The following is a 25,166-nucleotide window of genomic DNA, read 5'->3' as shown; positions in this document are numbered from 1 at the left end:
GCACCGCATATCGACCGGTCAAACGCACTTCGATTATACCACAATGCGATCGAGTCGAGACGTATTAGCAGCCATTTACGCCGAGTTGATGTAACGCGGACCACATGCGTGCACCTATCTGGTTTCCAAGTCAATCCAATATGCCAAGAGAGTTTATAACTACCACCAGATTCAGACAAGCTGAATACTTTGACCATATTTCCTACAATCATTAATATGATTTACTCCAACTCATAGTGTATGGAAAGGTAGAGCAGTAGAGGCATTCTTTAAATTGGCTGCGCAACCTCTGTAAATAGCTCCAATGCCTAAAGCGTTGGTGATCCGATACGATTGGTCCAGGAGAGAATAAGGAGACGCACTGCAATTCGATCGCCAACCTTCGATAGAAGATGGCTCCAGAAGAAAAGAAACAGTGCAAAGGTTTATTTTAGTCGGGGGCTTTCCGAAATATGTAGATACAAATAGGTACCTATGCCGGTTATGTATTCGGAAAATCGCCTTAATTTAGTTTGTCACATCGATATAAAAAGAAACATGTTTATTACCGTTGTTACAAGGTAGTTTCGATATTTTTCGTCATTATAAAAGCAAGGCGGCTGACGAATTATGCCACTTACTATAGCCTTTTTTAAGAATACAATTGATAATAATTATTAACAATCAACTAACGACCCAGAATGAATGGCCTTGATTTAATTATCTTCTTCAGTTACTTATTAGTAGTGTTATTATCAGTAGATAAACAAATAATTAAGATGGTTAACTTGTAGATGTATGGTAAAACCTTGACCTCAGATAAACAATTTCCTATTAAATCCAAAGCACCAATCTAAATTTTAAAACTAAGTACTTGATTAAGACAATAATCATCGTACTATTCTTGCCCAAATTTATTGCACGTGTTGAAAGTTTACTTTACAATACAATCATGCCAAGTGATACGTAAAAATATGAACACAGTAGTGAATCACTGAAAACTTTCAGTAGGACTTATTTTTAATTCAAATGCTTTAAAAAATCGCCATTTTCAGTTAGAAACGATTATTATAATATATATAAGCTATATTTGTCCGTTGGTTATTAGCAGTACCACTTTACTATTATTATTAGTTTTATAAACATTTCATTATTTGTACTTAAATGATTATTAATAAATTGATATGCTAATTTGTCTTCTTTTTCTTATTGCAGCGTGGAGCGAGATAGTCTGCGCGAGAGGGAGCGGCAAGCCCGCGCGCAGATGTCCTCGCAGGCAAACAGTGAACAGCAGGAAGCCGTTCCGATGTTCAGACCGCCGTTCAGGGTTAGTACTTCGTCATGATACCATGTTCGATCCCCGTGGACATCCATCGAGCAACTTCTTTCAGATTCGGGAGTACACCCGTTGCTTTGGGGTCTTCCATAGGCCTCGGACTTTGTGTGTCGTGGAATACCTGGACGAATAGGGCAAAATCATCCGGGTCACGATCCTCAGCCATGAGGTCCTGACGAAGAATCAGAAGTAATATTCGATTTAATATAATCACTTATATTTTTGTCCGTTTCAAGAGGGGGATCCGGACCCGAAATCCTTCCCCTCCAATTGTGTGCGCGCCCTGTTCTTGTATCCTGCTCATCGCAGTATCTTAGTCGGAGCATTTTATATGTGCGGTGAGTCCAAGATCGTCTGTGACACGCTAGTGAAATATTAAACCTTGCGTACACGTAACACGACGTCATCGGGCAATATTATTCATTCAATAATAAATGCAATGTAAACTGACATTATTTATGTACGTATTAACCTCAGGTGGCGAGTGACGTACTGTTCATAAGAATAATGCACTCGCTGATTTAAAATCTGACGTATGGCTGTTTATTTTCCGCAAGGTAGCGGTAATAAATCGTGCGGTCAATATTTTAATCGATAGTCTATGCTAATTGGCAATTCCATATTTGAAAAAGTAGCACAATTTAGGTACTTAGGAACTGGGATCTCCGAAAAAAATGATCTTGACACAGAGCTTGCCTGCCGACTGAAGAGTGGAAATAGAGCGTTCTTTGCATTGAAGAGCATATTTGGGTCCAAACTGCTGTCCGGAAAAACGAAATTTCGGGTATACAACGTGATCGTAAAACCTATAGTTCTCTACGGATGCGAAACCTGGAGCATTACGGAGAAACAAGAAAAGGCTATCCAAGTATTTGAAAACAAAATTCTCCGAAGAATACTTGGACCAATTAAAGAGGACCAAGGGTGGCGCATTCGTAAGAATGCCAAACTTTACGAGTCTTTCAAGCCGAAGATCAGAAATATTCTGAGGGCAAGAAGGCTGAGATGGGCCGGTCACGTTGTAAGGTGCGAAGAAAGCAGAGCTCTCTACAGGGTCCACAAGGGAGTCCCAGTGGGTATCCGGCCTCTAGGCCGACCTCGGAAGAGATGGTCGGACGCCGTCAGCAGGGATGCAGCGAAGCTGGGTGTGACCGACTGGAAAAGAGAAGCTCTGGACAGAGACGCCTGGAGGATGGTTGTGCAGTCGGCCATAGACCTAAATTGACCTTAGCGCCAGTTTAATCATCAAATCTATGCTGATTAGCATGGCATGGCCCTCACATCCTGAAGTATCACTCAATATATCAATATCGACGTTTAAAAAATTATACCAGTGTATATAAATGTGCGTAGTTTTGTGTCTACACATTAGAACTGGCATTATTTTTATCAGGAGCACATTTATTTTATAAACAAAAATGGTATGGCGGGAAATTTTGTTTTCCAATGAAACTTACATAACTTACACAGATAATACTTTTTTTAAAATTAAAATAAATAGTCAATCTGAATCGTTGACCCCCTAGCTAGTAGCTAGAGTCTAACTGCTAGATTTAAAAGCCCCTATATAAAAATAAAAACTCTAAATAAAATTTCATTGACGCAACAAAATAAATAATGAATATATATTTGAATAGTATAATAATGAATTGTTGTTAAAATAAGTATTTTAAAATGTATTTGACAAAATAAACATTTATTTAACACAAAAACATGGTTACACATTCAAAAAAAATCTAATATCCACTTTTTAGAGTTAGAAAAGGAGAAAAAGATCATTACCTGCCTACCAAAATATTGAAAACTTAATATTGTTAATAGAAATTATATTCAACTAGCAAAATATTTATGAAGAACGACCCAAAAGTTCACCAGCGCCACCGACTGAAACGTTTGGCAGAATTTCATCCACTTCTTCTACAATTTTTTCGCATTTTAATTTAATCTAGATAAATTTCAAGTGAGGGGTTATTTACATAGGTGGTATTGTCCGGGGGGTTTTTTTTTAGTTTAGGGGGTAATTATTGTATTATCACGCAAACTACTCACCGATACTTTATAATATCATAGCCAACCTGACTCTTTCTGGGGGTCTTATCCATCGATATTACTGTACAGTTCACATTCCAGAATTATTTGTGCACGCATGCTACTTAAAATTAAAAAGGGACGTTGCCCACAAGACGATATTATTATTATTATTATTATTAGATACGTTGTTCGCAATTAATGTAGGTATGCAGGTACCTACTTGTATTTATATGTCTCACCTTGCATCCTCCATAATACAAACTGCATTGCATTGCATTGAACTCGGAAAACCTACGGCTGGCTAACCAGAAATATCTGTTGAATATAGCCTTGCATTTTTACTTTACCAAGCGTTGCATTTTGCAATGTTAAGAGGATGTCATAAAAGTAAAATGCTAATATGCGATGAATTTGTCGGATATTGTGATTAACTTACCTTGCTAATTGCATCTAGTGCAAACCTTCCCATTTAGCATAGAGTTCAATGATATTAAAATTAATACGGTTACATCTTTTGCTATAAAATTTTTATTTGCTTTGTTTTTTCTCTCTACTAAGTTGATTTACCTGTACTTTTTATTCTAAAATAGTCATGTTGTGAACGACTTGCATTAATAATTTGTTATGTGCTCAATGTGTATTTTTAAATAAATAAATAAATAAATACATATTATATTATATTATAAGTATTAAACACCCTATCACGCAGTGGCGAGGGGTGGAGGTAGGCTGTTAAGATCCGACATAAATTTATAGTAGGTGCACACTAAACTTTCTCAGTCATATTTATTTGTTTTCTTTAAACTAAGTAATAATACAATTTGCAAATGGTGCTGGTTAGTTTTTAAAATTCAACTAAATCCTGTTTAACCAAATAATAATTAATAGTTTAGGTATGCTTTGGGCGATCCGACAAAAATAGTGCACACTTTTTCAGTCATACTTATTTGTTTTCGCCTAGAGTTTAGGTTTAGACCAAAACATAATCGATTAAAAAAATCTTCTACCTATAAAATATCTAAAATGATGTATGCTTTAATGTGCATAATTTTTGATTTTTTGTAGATGTCGTAAAACTTCTAAATAATACTGATTATTTACTATAAATAACCTCGTAGTAAGAACTCCTAGCTCCGTTGAAGAAAAAATTATGGGATAAATTGACATTCGATCGAATTCGGTCTTGGCTCTTCAGGACGTTTACATTGAGATTATTGGACCTTTGCTTCGATGCCATAATCGTACGCCCGCAATTTGTTTCCTTTTATTATGCATTGGAGAACTTCTTGGTCATCAGCGGCTTCATTCAGCAAATAATTATTGTTTATCAATTTCTTTACGATATTGTTTTTTTCTGAACAAATTTGCCTGCCACTAGTTTTATGCCCGAAAGATAGTAAAAATAGTCATATTTGTGATAACAACATCTGCAGCAACCTTCCTAATACTAATTTTGACGATTATCAAAAACTATCTTTAAAAAAAATCCACGTTTTTATCGATTGTAGCCGACCAACCCTCTTGTCATCGCCAATGAGTCTTCACGATTTTTACTCGTAAATATGTATTTTTTTTATAACACAGTAGCAAAAATCCTTTTCTATTATTAACATTAAATTTAATGCAAAATCTTTATTCCGTTCACAGTCGAGCACTTATTTGCCTGTAAACAATAAACTACGTTTCCAATATGGACGCACATGCCATAAATATGTGTACCAATATTTTAAAAAAGATGGGTTCAATCATATACTAGGCCACTAAGAACTAGACCAGGGGTATATATAGCGCGCGAAATTAAATAATTCGGGAAATTTTTTGACCAGACTCCGTATGTGTTGATTTATATTTTACCACGTTTTTATTAGCTCTTATTCTTGTTTGTCCAAGATTTTTCACTAACTTCCCGGCTAGCTAGATATATCAGAACACGACGACAATGCATTCTTTTAATACTTTTGGCCATCTTTAAGCAGAATTGAATTCATTTTTAGTTAATTCTGTTTTGTATGTTTCGTAAAAAAAACGTTAAAAGTAATATTTACTACTCACTATTATTGGTTGCTAAGTGGGTCCTAGCAACTAAATTATTAATATATACGTGCGTTACTATGGAAATCAATATGAAATGTCAAAATGACATTTCTGTATTCTATAAAATTATTCAGTATTTCTATCAAGTACAATAAAAAGTTTTTATTGATACATAGAATTGTCAAGTTTATATGATTCAACAGGAAATTTAAAAACGTGGTATATAAAAAGTTCTTTTTATCTTGTAATTATTATTATTGTTATTTCTGCAAATGTGTTCCGAGATTTAATTTAAACTCCGTAATTGAATGAAATATTGACTGTTTTTTTTTTGTTATCAGTGTATCGTTATCATTATCACTTATCAGTATCACTATCAACCTTATTGGTGTTTTTTTTGTAGGTCTTAACTTAGCCCGCCACTTGATATACACAAAGGAAATTTGCCACGCGTTAAAAGTAGCTCATATATTATTTTATCGACCGTTCCTGTGAATAATAAACAAACAATGAAATTGCTAGGATGCACTAACAATAACACGGCGAGACCTTGGCCATAGAAAGGTAGATGATAATTGATAATATAGTTTTAATTATTCAAAAACTTTATAAATCGTAGTTGCCTTATAATCTTATATGAATGACGCATTGGTTATTGTTATTAAGGAATACAGAGTTATAATTAGTTAAGCACTTATTTTTAACTGTAGTCATAGTGGCACAGTGGGAAGAACGCTCGTCTCTGAGGCAGTGGTTTATGCGTTCGACGTCGAGACGTAAAAATACATGTTATTTTTTCAATGCCAGGTTTAATTCCTTTTCCAAATTTTAGAACCCAATAGGTTTTATAATAATGAATAATATCTTATTATTCTTATTATTATTTGATTAGAATGTGTCGTGTTAGTAAGATATACATTGTTAAAGAATATAATATTATATAGGTAGGAGGTACGCATTATTACGATGAAATTCATTTAATTTAAAATACGACACAGTCAAAAAAATGTTTTATTATTATAAACTCAAATATCGTAGAATTAACCGTTTTTATAAAAATGTTAATCATTCAAAAATGTATCGTAAGTCAAAAACAATGTCAAATAGATTTTTTTTTTCTTTATTTGGAAGCAATTGAGCTCTTCTCTGAATGGAAGGCTATTCTGCTTTACAATGGTTTACAAAAGTATACATACACTTTTTTAACTACAGACATAAATAGTTACATTATTAATAATACAGAATTACATTTTTGTTACACTGTACACTAGACATTTACGTTACATTTTTGAAGAAATTCATGTACAATTTTCATAACTGAAATATTTGGTTTTGCCAGGAACGAATTAATCGTGAAAGGAGGGTATAACCTGCATTCAAATAGATTTTCTATCTAAAAGTTGGGCATTTTTTCAATGCACTCCAAACGAATGGAATTTTAGAAACCACGGCCGTCACTGTTTGTGACAAAGTTTATCTATAATAGACGAGGGTGTTTGATATATTTAATTTTAGTTTGCAGAGCACTTTGACTTATAATAATAATAATATAACATTGGACCAAAGTCCTTTCCATCTATAGACAGATATATGAAATCGGACAGGTACGAAAAATTAACGCGAGAAAATTATTTGACTTCAAATACCTACTGCTTAATAATGCACCGATTTCAGTTAAATATTGTCAGCACGTTCGAAGTCTATATTATGCAATATTGTAATCGATATTTTCAAATGTTTTCTCTTATCTCCTTCACCACTTTATTTATCTATATTATGTATTAGAATTCCCGCGAGAATTTGAATAAGTACTCTTATCGTGATTTGTATTTACTCACGATAAAGACGTATTGTCAATCAGTAATCACTAATATATTATACTTTCTTAAATACCTACTATTGAATTTTACGTTGTTATCTTTTTCAATAGATCTGCTATTAATGTTTCATTTACTTTACTTATAAAACTGTCCTAGTATCTCTTAGTACTCTTCAACTTCATGCTATCCAATTTATAGAAACATTGTTATCTCTAATGCCGGGTCCACACCGAAAACAAGTCGCGCGACAACTCGTTAAATTTTACGATAAGCATGATAATTATCGTAAAATTTCTTAAGCAATTATGATAATTATCGTAAAATTTAACGAGTTGTCGCGCGACTTGTTGCCGGTGTGGCCCCACTTTAATATAAATCTAGTGAAGTATGTTAGTGTTTAGGGCGAAACAGCACAAGGTGTCATTATTTTAATTTTATTATTAGATTTTTTAAAATTTAATTATTATGTGTTTGTTTGATCCACGTAAGCCTAAAGGTAAAATTGAAGAGCGAACAGTAACTACTGTCAATATTTTAACTGGTTCAATCATGGCCCCCACATAATGAAGCGGGCCCCCAGGATAGGATATTTTTCGGGCCCCCCTACCTATCGGTACGGTTAAAGGCAGTATGACGCTTTATAGTAGCGCTTTCCACATGTTGTTTACAGTAAAATTATGGATATTTAGTGTATTTATATTATAGTACTTAAATCCACTTGAATTATAAAGTTATCGAGTACCGACACACAATTAAAAATTGCATCGCATTACCACATACTTTAAAGTATTAACATTATAGAAGGACAATAGGCGACTTTTTTGCTGTTAGAGCAAATTATTTGTGATGTGTGTTCATCTTACTTATCTGGTCGACTCGCCACGCCGGGCCCTCCATGAGACTGGGCCCCCAGGCTAGAGCCATGTCAGCCCCCCCTTGTGTGGGCCATGGGTTCAATAATATAGGTACGTGACTGGACAGGATTGAGGATCTAGGAACATTGTGGGTACAGGTGGTAGCTATGCCTTTATTCACGTTATCGCCAATATGAGTAAAGAAAAAAAATCACTTCGCGTTGAGTATGAATTGATAGTATGTGTATGTACGTCAATAACATCAAGCCATCAATACATTGGTGTATTAAATCTACATGGTATGAATGAAGCGGGTCAGGAGGGAGAGATGTCTTTTTTAGGAGATCTTAGCGAAATTTAAATGTGTTTATTTATTCATCGGTTATTTCAACGATAAAAATCACTGTCAGCCTTTTGCTATGCCTAATAAAATAATGCATCTAACTAAATTAAATATATACGGCGTTGGCAGTACATAGTAGAAAGTAAACGATTGTAACAAAGTGATTGGATAACAATACTTACTTAGGGGGTGATTAATTTGTAACTTATGTGACTAAGTAACAGTAAATAGTAACGCCAAGTAAAGCGCGACAAGTTGTTCTGGTATATTTGGTTTAAGCCAACAATTTCATAATAAACAGAATATATTATATATTGCCATAGCATTGACTTGTAGAATTGGAATTCAATTTTACAATAATTGTATAGTAATATTACATTTTGCATTTTTTCCAGTAGCTATTTTGTTATCTAAATTCTAGAATATCATATTAATAAACGGATTGCCCTTACTTACATATAATATGAGTTATTATTCAGTTTATTTTAAATAAGTACCTACTAGAGTATTTTGTATATAAACTAAAACTTCTGAATACTATTTCTTATTTCGTCATAATTCGCGTTATTTTAATACACATATCAGTCACTATTCATTGTAGATCAATAATTACATACTACTTAATGATGTTGCTAGTAAGCAGTTCTTACTAGTTATATCATTACTGACAGATAAAATAACGAATCAATTCGCACTATTTGTATTAATGTCACTGAGCAAAATATCGTTATATTTTACAATAACTAAACGTTATTTACTCGTTTTTGTTACGAATATTTACCGCTGGTGTTTAGAATCTTATTAAAACATTATATATTTTTCAGGTGAGTCCGGCGGCGTCGGACCCCGTCACTCAGCAGATCCAGAAGAAGCTGGGTGACTATGCCTACATGAAGCAGTTCCTCGACGATCCCAAGTCTTCCATCGGAGTCTACGGAGAGCCTGCTAGTCCTGCGCCTGGTAAATATACACTTATATACAAGATACATAATGTGTGAACAAATTATACAAATATTCCTTAAACCTCTGTTCCAACACCAATCTTCATGCACAGACCACTGTTTGAAAGTTTTGAAAATCAATGCACGTCCTGCAAGCCCTGTTCAAATTAAATGCAGTTTGCACAGTGTACGTCGAATTAATTTGCGCGATTTAATTAAAACAACGTTCCACGAGATGTCGCTACTTCTGTTAACACTAAAGAATTTTCCAGCAAACATGGTCACACTTGCTTGTTTGTCAGTATTTTTACAAATTTTTTCCACCCTTGGGCGGAATATAAAATAAATAACACGAACATCTGTATCAAAACATTTTGAATGTTCTTATACAAATGTTATCCACTATTCAAAATGTTCCCAATTTATATGACTCAAGCGATCTCTAACTATTTCTCAATTGCTGAATGTGTCGAGATTTCCGTAGCGTCCTTTACCTGGTCGGACCATCGACCAACCCTCTTCTGCGTCGACTTCTGTCGACGTCTTCATATTGTGTTTATCTGTTCTGACTAAATGCTCAAACTACTCTGAATAACTTAGAAGTACTAAGAATTCTCTGGAGTAATAATATTTTGGAAAAGATGTTGAAAAAACCTTCTTCTATAGAGTTTGAGAAATTGAAGCAAAAAAGGACCACTGGTCCAATAATTAAGTTAGGTACAAGCGAATCCGATTGCAGGTGCATTTGCAGAGAACTTTACACTATTGGTATGGCATTTATTTGCCAATTTGCAGAGCGTATAAAAAACGGGGATGAGTAGATAAGCAGCCAGTAACAAACACATAAAATTTGTGGAGTTTACCAATTTAACCAGTTGTTATGCGCTTGCAAAATAATGTCAAACATCATAACAAAAGCAATGTATAAGACTTATATTTATAGTCAAAAATCTTTTTGGCCAGACCTATATCTTAATTTATCTTTTGCCATACATCGAATCATAATATCCGTCTGTATTGCCATATTTCAAGGGACCAAAAATTTTACGTTTTTACGTTTTCTTTCGTATCAATACCATAAAATACGTAACATGGAGAAAGCTGAAAACTTTGCTACATGTCACCGTTTTCCCATATTTTATTGAAGCGTCTTCTTAATAGATGTATCACTCTAAATATATAACAATATTTTTCCAAATATATATCTATATGTCGGTTACATATAATTTTCTACGTAATGTGTCCAGTCCAGTGGAATTTGCCGGTGTCCTGTAACTTCGAAATTGGACACAGTTGTTAGAGTAGAAGTTGTCCGAAAACATTAGGGCGGTTTACAGTTGGAAGTAATCTATTCAGCTTTAATAATATCGTCAACGATATGTTAAGAATTCTCGAATTAAATAGTGTTTGATGGTAGTATTTTTCGAGAAAACTATTACGCTATTTATTCAGTTCAGTCGGCTTTCTCCTCCAAAAAATATTTTCCGTGGGAAGTCGAGTCGAAAGTGTTATTTTAGATTTCTTTCCAAAATGTTTTCCTCCATAATATTCAATCATTATAATATGCGGACTTTCCGGATTGAATACTTTCCTAGTGAAATTTTCTAGAAAATAGCTTCTTGGGAAATAATAATTACCTACAAGATAAAAAGAACTTTTTATATACAACGTTTTAAAATTTTCTGTTGAACCATATAGACTTGACTAGCTTAAACGATCAAAAAAATTTGTACTTGTCATATTGATTTCCATAGTAACGCACGTATATATTAATAATTTAGTTGCTAGGACCCCAGACCCCTAGCAACCAATAATGGTGTCGAAATAACTTTTCATACAAAACAGAATTAACTGAAAATGAATTCAATTCTACTTAAAGCTGGCTAAAAGTGCATTGGCATCGTGTTCTGATATGTTCTAAAAGTTTCAAATGTCTAGCTAGTCGGGAAGTAAGTAAAAAATCGATTGCAAGATTTGTACCGGACAAATAAAAATACGAGCTAAAAAAAACATTGTAAAAATCAATTGTTCTTTCCGTTTCTCGAAAATTCTCGATCATAAGCCCTAATCCAATTAATACGAATTAAAAAAATACCATGCTTTCATATGACCTTTATTAATGAAGACAGTCGAATTTTCCAACTGAATGCACACACAAATGCAACTTTATGACCATATTATCTAACTCTAGTGATAAACTCCGCTTTATAAAAATAAATAAATGTGGTCGATTTGCCACGTGTCCCGTATGTACCTACATGCTGTCACCTTATTTCACTCTCTCGGGTTATGTCTCGGATTTAATTTCATACTGTCTCGCATTTTCATATTTTTAACGAAATCAAACGCCAAAAGCAAGCGGGGATTCCAAGTTATCTCCATACCTCCTTCACTTCCTTAGTAAATAATCGCACACGCAGCCTCACCCCCCTCTCACACTTCGCAGTTATCATAGCTATCACTACCAATCAGTATGCTATGATAAAAAAGTTTTTCGTAAAAAGAGATAGACAACACCTATAGTCTCTTAAATCAATACTAAGGTACGACTGAATTATCTCAATTTTCAGTTCTTATTTGTCTTTTTTTTCATTACCTATTCTTACAAGGTCTATAGTCATTAAACATAATATGTTTAAGGGGGGACATGCTCAGCGTAGGTCAAAATGGAACTTTTATTGCATTTTCAAAGCATGATCCTGGACATTCCTTAAACGTTGTAGATAATCTATGTATATAATTTTGAAGCCTTATTATCCTTTATATTTATTTTAAAGATTTGATGACTGCATAAAGTATTTTTATTACATAAAATAGTATTCTTTTAAACCTCTCGCTCTAATCTTTTAGAATATAGTCATATTTCAGTACATGCATGTGCAGTGCTGCTAAGATTTTTTACATTTATTAATTTTTAAACGCATTTATAAAACCATTAGTATAATTTATGTCGACATTAATATAGTGAAATATTTACGATAAAAAATTATATTGATAATCTCTGTAATCCAAAATTTGACAAGAATTAGGCATTATTCAAAAAATTGGCAAGATTAACACATTTGAAGATTATTCTAAAGATACTAATTATAAGCTATGTCTTTGACCATTCAAGTGTGATAAACATCCTACGAATAATGATTGCTTTATAATAATTATTGACTTAAGAATAATGTAGTGTTTTTTTTAAATACGCCATTTCTTTTGGCATTCCCCAGTGGTTAAGCTCCAACATACGGCCGTAGCCATAAATTGACAAACTAAAACTGAAGTAGGGAGTAAGATCATGTTAACGCGCGTATTTGACGTGTCTTATTTGTGTGTGCTATACGTCATTTAGGCATGTTAATAATGCAAAAAAAATTTGAAGATTATAATAATTGATGACAGGCCAAATCATTTGACATTTTAATGTTCCCATAAATAACTAAAAATATCCCAACTCTATGGAAAAAATTGCCGTAGGTCTTTTATATGTTTCTGTTTTCATCAATGATATCGGGAATAATATCTTCCAATCCTGGCAACAAACACTCTTACAATACTTCGATAACAACACAGACCTCGCCGTCAAGCATCATGTTCAGCTTGTCGTATTCTGTCATATCCATGCTTGACATTTCTGACAACACTGCTGACAGTGAATGACGACAATAGAGATCGGTAATTTCCACTTTGCAATCCCGAAACACACGAATCAGTCAGTTTGTTTCTCGTTCCTAATAAATTAATCGTTTTATAAAAGATTAATGATGACATTGTTATTAGAAACGTTATTAAGTAAATTCTTGTTTTTTTCATATCCAGGAAGTGGTCACATACGCGGCGTCGAGTTCAAGAAGCCTCATCACACGTCGTCTCAGAATGGCAGGCCGCCACACCGGATTCACCACCACTACGCTAAGGTATTTATAAACTTCAATTATTATTAATAACTTAGTGGAAAGCCCATCGAAGAAAATGCAAAAAAATGTAATATCTTATTAATTATTAATAGGAACTTTAAAAAGATTGCTCAAAGTCCCACTAGAAAGTTGGTACCTAATCCTGTTAATTTTTTTACCACTGTCAAGAAAATATCCTACCAATGTAAAAGTATTGTTTCCACAATTAATAATCTTCTAAAACCTCCCAATAATCTTATTTACGATTTGCAAAATGTTATTATTTAAGGAACCACCACAATCTATAATATTCACATATAATTTAAGTAATAAGTACTATTTTTTCAGTGCGTAATAACAGAAACGATATTTTTATTTGTTTTGTTAACCTACCGTCGACTTCAAAATAATGTTTTAAAAATTAGAAATGCGCAGATGACCCGTGCGCATTTCAGGCTTTGTTATCCAAAGTTTTATGGTGACATGGATTCAGTAATACAGTCTTATACGATATACGAGGGTGGGTCAATAAGTCCTTAGAAAAGCCGACAGGTGGCGCGACTAGTACTGCAAGCGGTTTGTTTTCATGCAGCGGCACTACCGATTCAGTATGCTGCGAAGTTTCAATCAGATTGGTCGGGTTGTTGTGTGTTTCTCGTACATTTAAAAAAAAAAATTGCTTGTGGAAAATGGAAAAATGGAAAATGGAGAAAATTGAGTTTAGAGTTGTTATTAAACATTTTAATATAAAAGGGTTAACAGCAAAGGAAATAAAAAATGAGTTGGATTTAGTTCACGGCATATCTGCTCCTTCACTTGCAACTATTTATAACTGGTTAAATGAATTTAAACGTGGTCGTACATCAACAAAGGATGAACCACGCTCAGGACGTCCTGTAGAGGTGACTACACCAGAAATGATCAATAAAATCCACGATATGGTGTTAAGTGACCGAAGATTAAAGTTGAGTGAGATAATTGAGGTTACAGGGATCTCAAAAGGTAGCGTCATTTCTATTTTACATGACAAATTGGGCATGAAAAATATTTCTGCAAGATGGGTGCCGCGTTTGCTCACAGTCGACATTAAACGCAGTAGGGTGGTGGCCTCTAAAGCCCTGTTGTCGCTCATGCAACGCAATCCGGATGAATTTTTTCGTCGCTTTGTGACTGTATATGAAACATGGATACACCACTATACTCCCGAGACGAAAGAACAGTCAAAGCAGTGGATTGCGAAGGCAAACCATGTCCAAAGAAGGCGAAAACCGTAAAATCAGCTGGTAAGGTTATGGCTACTGTATTTTGGGATGCACGTGAAATTATTTTCGTTGACTATTTGGTAAAAGGAAAAACAATAACAGGGGATTATTATGCATCTTTATTGGACCAGCTAAAAAACAAAATTGAAGAAAAACGGCCTCATTTAAACAGGAAAAAAATTCTCTTTCATCAGGACAATGTCCGTGTTCACACATGTTTACGATCAATGGCTAAAATTGGAGAATTGAAGTTCGAATTGGTCGACCACCCACCGTATTCGCCAGATTTAGCCCCCAGTGACTTTTTCCTTTTCCCAAATAGTCAACGAAAATAATTTCACGTGCATCCCAAAATACAGTAGCCATAACCTTACCAGCTGATTTTACGGTTTTCGCCTTCTTTGGACATGGTTTGCCTTCGCAATCCACTGCTTTGACTGTTCTTTCGTCTCGGGAGTATAGTGGTGTATCCATGTTTCATATACAGTCACAAAGCGACGAAAAAATTCATCCGGATTGCGTTGCATGAGCGACAACAGGGCTTTAGAGGTCAATAATTCCTTAGAAAAAAGCATTAAAACACTTTTTATTTTTGTATTTTTTTTTTATTTCTCAACATAATCTCCTTGGAGCTCAATACACTTGGTTAGACGTTTCTCAATTTTTTTTAAACTGTCAGAAAAATAAGTTTTCGGAAGGTCCTCAAAATAAGCATTTGTCCGATCGATGACTTCTTCATTTGAAAAAAAAAACGTTGTCCACTTAGCCATTTTTTTAAGTTTGGGAAAAGGAAAAAGTCACTGGGGGCTAAATCTGGTGAATACGGTGGGTGGTCGACCAATTCGAACTTCAATTCTTCAATTTTAGCCATTGATCGTAAACATGTGTGAACACGGGCATTGTCCTGATGAAAGAGGATTTTTTTCCTGTTTAAATGAGGCCGTTTTTCTTCAATTTTGTTTTTTAGCTGGTCCAATAAAGATGCATAATAATCCCCTGTTATTGTTTTTCCTTTTTCCAAATAGTCAACGAAAATAATTTCACGTGCATCCCAAAATACAGTAGCCATAACCTTACCAGCTGATTTTACGGTTTTCGCCTTCTTTGGACATGGTTTGCCTTCGCAATCCACTGCTTTGACTGTTCTTTCGTCTCGGGAGTATAGTGGTGTATCCATGTTTCATATACAGTCACAAAGCGACGAAAAAATTCATCCGGATTGCGTTGCATGAGCGACAACAGGGCTTTAGAGGCCACCACCCTACTGCGTTTAATGTCGACTGTGAGCAAACGCGGCACCCATCTTGCAGAAATATTTTTCATGCCCAATTTGTCATGTAAAATAGAAATGACGCTACCTTTTGAGATCCCTGTAACCTCAATTATCTCACTCAACTTTAATCTTCGGTCACTTAACACCATATCGTGGATTTTATTGATCATTTCTGGTGTAGTCACCTCTACAGGACGTCCTGAGCGTGGTTCATCCTTTGTTGATGTACGACCACGTTTAAATTCATTTAACCAGTTATAAATAGTTGCAAGTGAAGGAGCAGATATGCCGTGAACTAAATCCAACTCATTTTTTATTTCCTTTGCTGTTAACCCTTTTATATTAAAATGTTTAATAACAGCTCTAAACTCAATTTTCTCCATTTTCCATTTTTCCATTTTCCACAAGCAAATTTTTTTTTTAAATGTACGAGAAACACACAACAACCCGACCGATCTAATTGAAACTTCGCAGCATACTGAATCGGTAGTGCCGCTGCATGAAAACAAACCGCTTACAGTACAATTCGCGCCACCTGTCGGCTTTTCTAAGGACTTATTGACCCACCCTCGTACCTATCTCAAATACAAAATGTTGAAAATAGTTATAGAATCGCATATGATCACTATAATCTTACAGCATCCCTAGCTCGCATAGGTATAACAAATGATCCCAAATGTCAATGCTGAGACGACAATGATGATCGAAATCACGTTGTTTGGCAATGTCCGCTCTATGATGGTCAAAGCGGAAAGCTTCTTGAAAATTTAAGAAGTCAATATTATCAATTACCACTCAATCTTAAGATGTTTATAGCTCAAACAAACATCAAAGCGTTTTTGTCTATCCAAACGTTTCTGAGAGAATGTAACCTGCAAGTATGTAACATGATGAAACTACCCATTATGAATACCTACTTAATAATGTTTTTTAATATGATATAATAATTAATCTTGTATAAATGTACAGCTAAGCCTCAGTTGAGACTTCGTAGCTTAATAATAAATATATAATCGCAATAGAATACTTTGAAGTCGATTTACTCAAATGGGTCACTGGTATAATATACGTGTAGGTATTGTCGAACGAGAATTTATTGTCCACGTGTTAAAACTGTGAACTAACAAGCAGTCAACATGCAGTTAATCGCACTTCCGTTTTCAAATTAGGAACGCTCACAGATTTGTCATTCCATTTTACGCTTCCGTGGTGTACGGATCTTTCAATATACGTCATTTGATGTTAATTTATAATAAAAATGTGTCTAAAACGATCAGGAGTAGTCTCAGAATTATTATTAGTAAACTTTTAGTTTATTGCGAAGAAGAAAAGGAGTCGCACCTAAAAAGAAGCAGAACCATTATTTAAACACGCGTTGCCGCCATGACAGGAATGTCATTAAGGAGTCTTCTATATGCGACTACAGCGACTATTTATTATTCTATTAGTTATCGACGAGATTTTGTTGTCGGACAGTAGGTATTAGTTCAATCCTAAGCATCTCATTTAATGAGCGAGTCCGGTTGTGGTTCCGAGACTATTAACGTTAACGTAAAATCTTTTTTACTTTGGTCGATTTCATTAGCACTTCCAAAAGAAAATTGAATACAACCTTCTATCCTCGTTGATCTCGCAGGATAATTTTCATGCTTTTTTACCGTCTCACATTTTACGGCGTACTACACGAGGGGAAAGATTTATAATTTATGAGCACGGTTTACTTATTTTATGGGGCGTCATTTACGAAAAGTCGAGAGGAGAAAAACGTTTGACCCGATTCCACAGGACACCCATCCGTCGGAAGTGGGCCACGGCCTGTCGAAGTGGCCCGCCCGCCACCTTCGCCACGAAGATAATAATAATAATATATTTTCAAAAAAACCTTTTAATGGTAGCCATCTCCCACCATGGCGTTTTCTTTTTACCCCTTGCGGACTGGATTGAATTTCTTGATGCGACCCGTTATAATAGAGTTCGGCGATGAAGCACCTTTTTTGCAGCCGTTTGACAACCTATTTTCGTAATTGCGTATGTGTTAAGTATTACGCCTGTCACACGGTAGTGTTTAATTTTATTCATCCTGTCCAGAGATCCATCATCAAAAATCGCATTTTAAATATCTACTTCCAAGTAGAGTATGCTACTTAGACAAAATCGCTTATCATATTATTAAATTGGTAAGTGTATACCTCTATACGCAGACAAAGAATTTAGAGTAGGTAGGTTATGTTATTATCATCATCACCATGGATCCACTACTGAATCTCCCTTAAGTCCTTACAGTATTATAGGTCCCACGTTCTTCGTTACCATGTAACTATTTCCGTCGAAATCAATGAATTCGTCAATTAAGCGGGTTTTTGTTTGGCCCTGTCACCTGTGGTCGTTTTGCCTCTTTTGTACGACTGTACGACTGTATTCATCCAGCCCATTGCCATAATATCATCTTGGTGACCTCGATCACATCGCGTACTCTTATATGCTTCTTTATCAATTGGTTTATTTTGTGGTCTCTCTGCATTATGCCCAATATTCACCTTTCCATGCCACGTTGTGCTACTCGTAATATATAAGTAAGGGGGCTAAGGTCAACCCACTATATATCAGTGGCGATGGGTGGAGGTAGGCTGTTAAGATCCGATATAAATTGTGTACACTAAACTTTGTCAGGCATATGTATTTGTTTTCATTAAACTAAGACAACAATTTGCAGATAGTGCTGGTTAGTTTTTAAAAATCAATTAAACCTGCCTATACCAACTATGACAGTTTAGGCGTGCTATGGGCGATCCGATAAAAATAGTGCACACTTTTTCAGTCATAGGTACTTATTTGTTTTCGTAGAATTAAGAATACTTAATACAGATGGTGCTGGTTAGTTTATTTAAAATTCATTAAGTCCTGCCTAAACCAAACCATACGAAATAAAAAATATTCTTCTATCATAAAATATCTAAAAAAATATATGATTTAATGGTATAATTTTAGATATTTTATAGATAGACAAATAACTATTTGTTGACTATTATTTAATAATGGCTTGGTTTACGCAGTGTTTAATTAATTTTAAAAACTAACCAATACTATGCATATTGTGATCTTAGTTTAGTGAAAACAAATATGTATGACTGACAAAGTTTAATGTGTAGGTACCTACTATTTATGTCGGATCTTAACAGCCTACCTCCACCATATTATATATTCTGCACACAAAATGTCGCGATATTCAGTTCTGCGGGTATAAGTTTAGTGTTCCGTCTACGATCGGTCATCAGCATTTTGTGAAAAGTCCATCGAATCCTTTTACTGCCAAAGTTAGATCTGTGAGTATGAAAATAAATAATACAAACAAATAAATAACGCAGGACTGTGTGAAATTCAGTTTACGTTATTAATTAACCAATTTATATCAGGTATAGACATACGTATCCAGGGCCGCATTGTTATGTATCACTGTGTACAGTGTGGGGCAGTCGTAAATCTTCTTGAGGTCGACAGGAATAAGTAGACAAAGGAAACTACACAACACGAGAATGATTTTCTCCGCCTAGTTGGGCGTAAGTAATGTCTAGTATGTACACATACTACGCTGAATATTACGGAAAATCCATCAAGGGTTATTTATATTGGACAGTATTTCTTACTACCTACCCCTAAAATCTATCTGGAACCTCTTTCAGTCATTGGGTTTGTTTTACTTTGTCAGGTGATTCTTTTATGACTTTCATTAACAATATACGTTTTATATGACTTAGGTATGTCTTCTATGATAAGATTAATAATACTAACGACTCGATTAATCTCGGTAATCGATTTAAGTTTTGTACTTACCATTTGAATATTTTTTTTCGGCTAGAGTTTCGCCTTTCGGCATCTACACGAGTTACACGACACACGCTGTATTGACTTTGATATTATATTGTCACTTAAACTACTCATTACCTACCTAATGTTCTATAAAGTCTCCAATACTTTACCTTTAATTGGTTTATAATATGTTTTCTTAAATGTGCTAATGTACAATAATTAATACATCAACACTTTGGATTTCCCAATGCCTGGGTATTTTTTAATAATTTAGTTAGCTAATTTCACAATATTTTAATGTATTGAATTGATATATAAACGGCATTTACCTTTATTATTCTGTGTCATTTGTATAGTTATCATTTGTGAGCGTTTATAGTGCATGAAGATACAGAGAGGCGAAACATGTGTCATGAAAAACGATTCAAATGGAAAAATATAAATCCAAGTCAATTGGAGTTGTATACGAGATGACTTATACGAGCTGTACCTAAATGATTTTTGACTTTGTTGAACTGCGTGTCTCTGATATTGATGAAATCGGGAACTTCGCTTATTTGTTCTCTCAATTTACTTGCCATTTAGATGGCAATTTTTGACATATTCCACTTGTATGTGGTGAGTTTACATAGATTTTGATCGTCATCTACCGAAATATTATTTTCTTCAAAAGTAACCTCACATTGTGCTTAAAGCATAAAGTGTTTCAATCAGTTTATATGCACGAGAAACATGTACCCTTGATGTAGGTAAGATCTAAATGTTAACAAAGTATGTATAAGGATGTGCATGTCGGGCATGATGTGGAAAGACCACGCAATAACTCAATTGATAAGGAAGCCGACAAAAGTATACGTACCATGTGGAAAAACTTACGAAGTGGCAATGGGCTGGACACGTTGCTCTTCAAGCATAGCAATAAGCATACGTCACTCTAGCAATCGTTACCTTTATATTATTCATAGTAGGTACCTATAGATTAATTTTTTATTGAATTCATAATAGTAAGTTGTCTTTATTTCTGTTTTGCCAGCTATCGGATGGACACCACCTTTCTTCTTCTACCCTCCACAACAGGCCGGCGCCCCCTCGATTATACAACGGAAAAACACCACCGGTCAGTATTATTAACACCCCTGTTTGATACTTGTACCGATTGCTTTCGCCGTATTCACAGAAAAATGTAACACCACAAAACGTTGCTTCTTGTGGCATGAAGTAAGGGAGTACAGGAACGGAACGGACATGGGGATTTGGTGCGGAGCCGAGCGCAGTTCACATCGCAGCTTGTACTGCTTGTTCCTAGTACATCTGCCCTCTGCCCGAATGATGTGCGTGCTGGTTACCTCTCGGTTCCGTGGTAATTCCCCACATCCAATCCGTCCCTGTATTATTTGACTTCCTTCCACGCGACGGATTTTACAGCTGTCATAATGTGCGGGAAGTCTTTATGAACTGTTATCAAAAAATAGCTCATATCAGGGCCGCATTTACAATATGGCCAAAGTGGCTATAGTATAGTTCAGCACCCCCGACGTGTAAGAGCCTAACAAACTAATTGAAAAACTCCATGAAAAGATCATGGAAATATATTTTATTATTTCGTTTTGATCGGTTCGGTGTTTGGAGGGAGGGGGGCAATAAATATTTGACCAGGGCTCCTTCAAGTGTGAATCCGGCCCCGTTCACAATCATTGATTCATTGTCAACAAATGAGATTGGTGAACGACCTCATTTTTTTCTTGATTAAATCTGATTCATAATTTTTATTGACACATTGTTTTGGTATTAATTACGTAAATAATTAATAATTTTGCTATTTTATTCACAGAGTGTGGGCGACCCGAATGGTGTACCTCCTATCGAAAATATTTTGAAGGTATTTATAATAATTAATAATTTCTATCATCCCGGCTATACAGCCAGGGGTGGATCTTGGCTTCTTCAAAACAAACTCTACTCGTTTCTATACTTTATGCTTAACTGTCGTTAATATTTATTACTGAAGCTTGTTCGACTCAATAAGTTACTTTTTTATTTCATTCAGTTAACGAAAAGTTTTAAAAAAATAATAATGGAAACGTGCCTAATATTTTGATATTTTTAGTAAGCACTATTATGAAACTATATAAAAGACTTCTCATTTATAACTTGATTTTGATGAAACTCTGAGTTACAGCTATTAATTTTATAAGTTAATAATACTGCGTATGTGTATATCTATTATATAATAATATGTACTTAGGTGAAATGTTTAGATTGGATGACGAGTCGTGACATTTTGTTATTATTGTATTCGCAGGAGATGGCGTCAACGGCTGTCCAGCCGCTGACGGCGATTGCTGCAACCCCTCGCAAGGAGATGGAGTCCAAATTTAATTTCAATATCAACTTCCAGAAGGTCAGTAACATACTGTGACTTTATGAATAGTTTATTTGTAAATTCACTAGATGTAGTGTATTAAATGTACTAAATGTAAAGTCACTATGTGAAATTGCTAATTCTGATTGCTGAAGTAACTATTACTTGTGGAAATTGAATGCAATGCGGTAAATTGTTTACGCTATGTGTAAATACATAAAAAAGCGTATTTCTTTCTTTTATTGTGCTAACTTTCAATTCATGGTGGAACTGCATTGTATTATTGATTAATTTAATAAAACGCAAACGAAAAACTAGTACTTATTCCACTTTTAATAAATAAATCTGGACCGGTGTCGCCCGCCCAGAGGGACATTTTCAAGGCGGACGAAAAAAAAATTTGCGTTTTAATAAATTAATCAATAATATAAAGCGTATGTTACATAATATCTAGTTGTTGTTAGTTTCTTACTCCATATATTATGTAAACGCTACAGATTATCTGATTTGGTCAGGCGGTCGGATGATGCTGACGCCTGTCATCACCGGACATCAACGACAACATTATGTCGGATGAGAATTATTACGCGGGATTCGATCAATTCGTGCCGATCGCGTGTTACAATCAATTTTTCTGTAGGGACACTATATAGATGGATCTATGTGTGTATAATTATATTTTAAGATTTCTCCTTTTTTATTTTTAGACCAATGAAAGCCTCTCCAAGACTAGTATCATGCCTGAACCTAAGCCAGTTCCTCAACCTAAACAATGTAAGTAAAATTTAATTAATACACATTTTCTTTTTATACATTCTACAAAGTAACACAGGTTGCAAGTTTGATATGGCTACATCTGGCTATTTATTGTATCGACCTATGAAATTATATAACAACAATTAACAAAAAAATAACGTATAAATTCTAATTATTTTTCTGATTCATTTCTAACGTTATTTTTTTGAAAATTGGAATCGGACTACCTAATAAATTTGGATCAAAACGAGATGATTCATTCGGTTGATGACATTTTCACGGTGACGTCACCCGGCGTCGAAATTTCATAAAACGACGCCGCAAACAACTAACTAATGAAATGCGATCGTTCAGTAGTATATTTACTATTTCCCGCTAATTTCCAGTTCGCCTCATTAAATATGTTATTTACACACGGAGTAAAATATAAACACAAACGTTTTAATACCTATTTTATTCCGTTATCGACGTTCCTTCTTATGAAAACCTGGAATGATTCTTTTTTCAAAACGAGATCGAATGATTCATTCGCGCGATGACATTTCCACGGTGACGTCAGGCGGCGTCGCGTTGGAAATTTGAAAAAAAAAACCGACGACGGAAACGTTCGACCTACGCCACCCGCTTTCCGCGCGCTAGCGGATCGTCGCGGTGACGTAACGCTCGCGCGAAGGGGCGCGGGTGGTCTGTGACGTCACAGAAGACGCCCACCAATGCCGACTGGTCCATTCTATCGATCTTCGCCAGGTGCTCTCAACAGTTTCATTTTTTCAAAGTCAACCAGTTCTTTGTGTTGTACTGTGATTATTTCTCGGTCAATCATTTTTATCTTTACAAAATTAGTACGTGGATAAAATATAATAACGCGATAGACTATTATCGGTTTTTGACAACTAAATTGGTAGCCATTTAAAAAATATACGTTAGCGCATTGAAACTCTAAACATAGTCTAAATAATAATAATAGTACCGTTTTAGTTTCCCATATATTATTATGTAGGTTCAATGTAATATATCCTTGCACATATCAGAATAATTATAGTCAATTGTTATAAATATCTACACTAATGTGTAATATTATAATGTCAATATTTTGATTAGGTGTTAGTGGTGGATTTATTCGTTTCAGATTAAAGATAACTTTAATTAAATTTAATTGAAACACGAATTACAATTAATAATTAATGAAATCGACTGTTTCAATAAATCGAAAGTTCAGTGTTGAAGTCAACTTGCAGCTAATGTATTCATTGGACGTTTTTCTAGTTCTCATTTTCAGTTTCATTTTCGTATTTAGTCTTTTTTTTCTTCAACGTCATTGGTTTTCGATGTTTTTGAAATTAAACAATTATTATTATTTTGTATTTTTGTTATAAATCACTAGAGTAAACACAGATATTTCACGATTTTCAGTAGGTATCCAAAATACAAAAATTAAAAATCTTGACCAGATAATAAAATGAGTACTTTCCAAATATATTGGAGATATCTTGAATATCTTAAAATTGAAGCAAAAAAGTATCGCTGGTCTACTTGTTAAGTTAGCTACAAACAGGGAACTCATATTGGGAACTGAAATACTTAACGGGTAAAGAGAAGCAGGCAATCGATCTCGAGTAAGGAAGAATACGGGATAAATTTAAACACATGTCAAGAATACGGTATACGTCGAATACTGACAACTGCTCTAGGTTTATGCATTGACGATCATTTAGTATGTATTTTTGTATTACACACACTATTATTGCCTATTGGTATTATATATCCTATCGGAATACTATTTATTATCTGTTATGTGGCTACGAATTATGTCACATTGCAGGTTTGATTGCATTATACTATATTTTCAGATTTGCCCAATTGATATTGCCAAGAATACTTAAATGAATTTGATTGGGTGGTGTATAATTAAATTCGGCTAAAATTCGACGTTTCACCAATCTCACATATTGCCGTATCAAAGCACACATTTGAATATAAAACGTACCTTTCGAAAGATACTTACTCCCTCGTTGATGATACTTAGATAGCCAAAAGTAATACATTGACCATTATTTATAAGATGAATAATCACGTAAAACACCGAGAAATGCACACAGTAGGCTTCAAAATTCCTCATACTAAATGCATAGTATAAGACTCCATCTATCTAAAGTTCAAAGTCTTTGGTACTCACCCACTTTTAAATCGATAACTAACTGATATATTGGTATATCTGGTAAACTAAATAAAAGATTAAATTGATGCGGACAATAGCTAATTGTACACCTCTGATCTTTCGCCTTTGTTCGGCTTGGTCCCACACTATTGCCGCCGCAATAACATATTGCTTTTCAAATTGGCAGGAAAACAAACATCGGACAAGCACGCAAACATCCACACAACCTATCTAATTTGTAGTAAATTAAAAAAAAACCTAGAATTCAATTTTGCAAGGGGGGAGGGGGAATGAGCCATAAAGATGTATTTGCACTAAAACCGCAA

At 34.6% G+C, this 25,166-nt stretch overlaps 1 protein-coding gene across 3 annotated transcripts in view; it reads left to right on the top strand.

Annotated features, from left to right (window-relative positions):
• LOC147078014 (uncharacterized) overlaps nt 1-25,166 on the top strand; it is a 173,934-nt gene that overhangs the window by 115,577 nt on the left and 33,191 nt on the right. For all 3 annotated transcript variants that reach the window (XM_085961103.1, XM_085961104.1, XM_085961105.1), the window contains exons 2-8: nt 1,195-1,306; nt 9,222-9,357; nt 13,146-13,243; nt 20,598-20,681; nt 21,396-21,443; nt 21,867-21,965; nt 22,634-22,700. In XM_085961103.1, the coding sequence (XP_085817229.1) occupies nt 1,195-1,306; nt 9,222-9,357; nt 13,146-13,243; nt 20,598-20,681; nt 21,396-21,443; nt 21,867-21,965; nt 22,634-22,700 (644 nt within the window). The remainder of the gene's footprint in view (nt 1-1,194; nt 1,307-9,221; nt 9,358-13,145; nt 13,244-20,597; nt 20,682-21,395; nt 21,444-21,866; nt 21,966-22,633; nt 22,701-25,166) is intronic.

The sequence above is a fragment of the Rhyacophila brunnea genome, unplaced genomic scaffold, assembly GCF_057557595.1.
Source record: "Rhyacophila brunnea isolate RB1 unplaced genomic scaffold, BYU_Rbru_1.0 scaffold_12, whole genome shotgun sequence".
In the NCBI taxonomy this organism is placed as follows: domain Eukaryota; kingdom Metazoa; phylum Arthropoda; class Insecta; order Trichoptera; family Rhyacophilidae; genus Rhyacophila; species Rhyacophila brunnea.
This window is presented reverse-complemented; position numbering and strand designations above follow the sequence as displayed.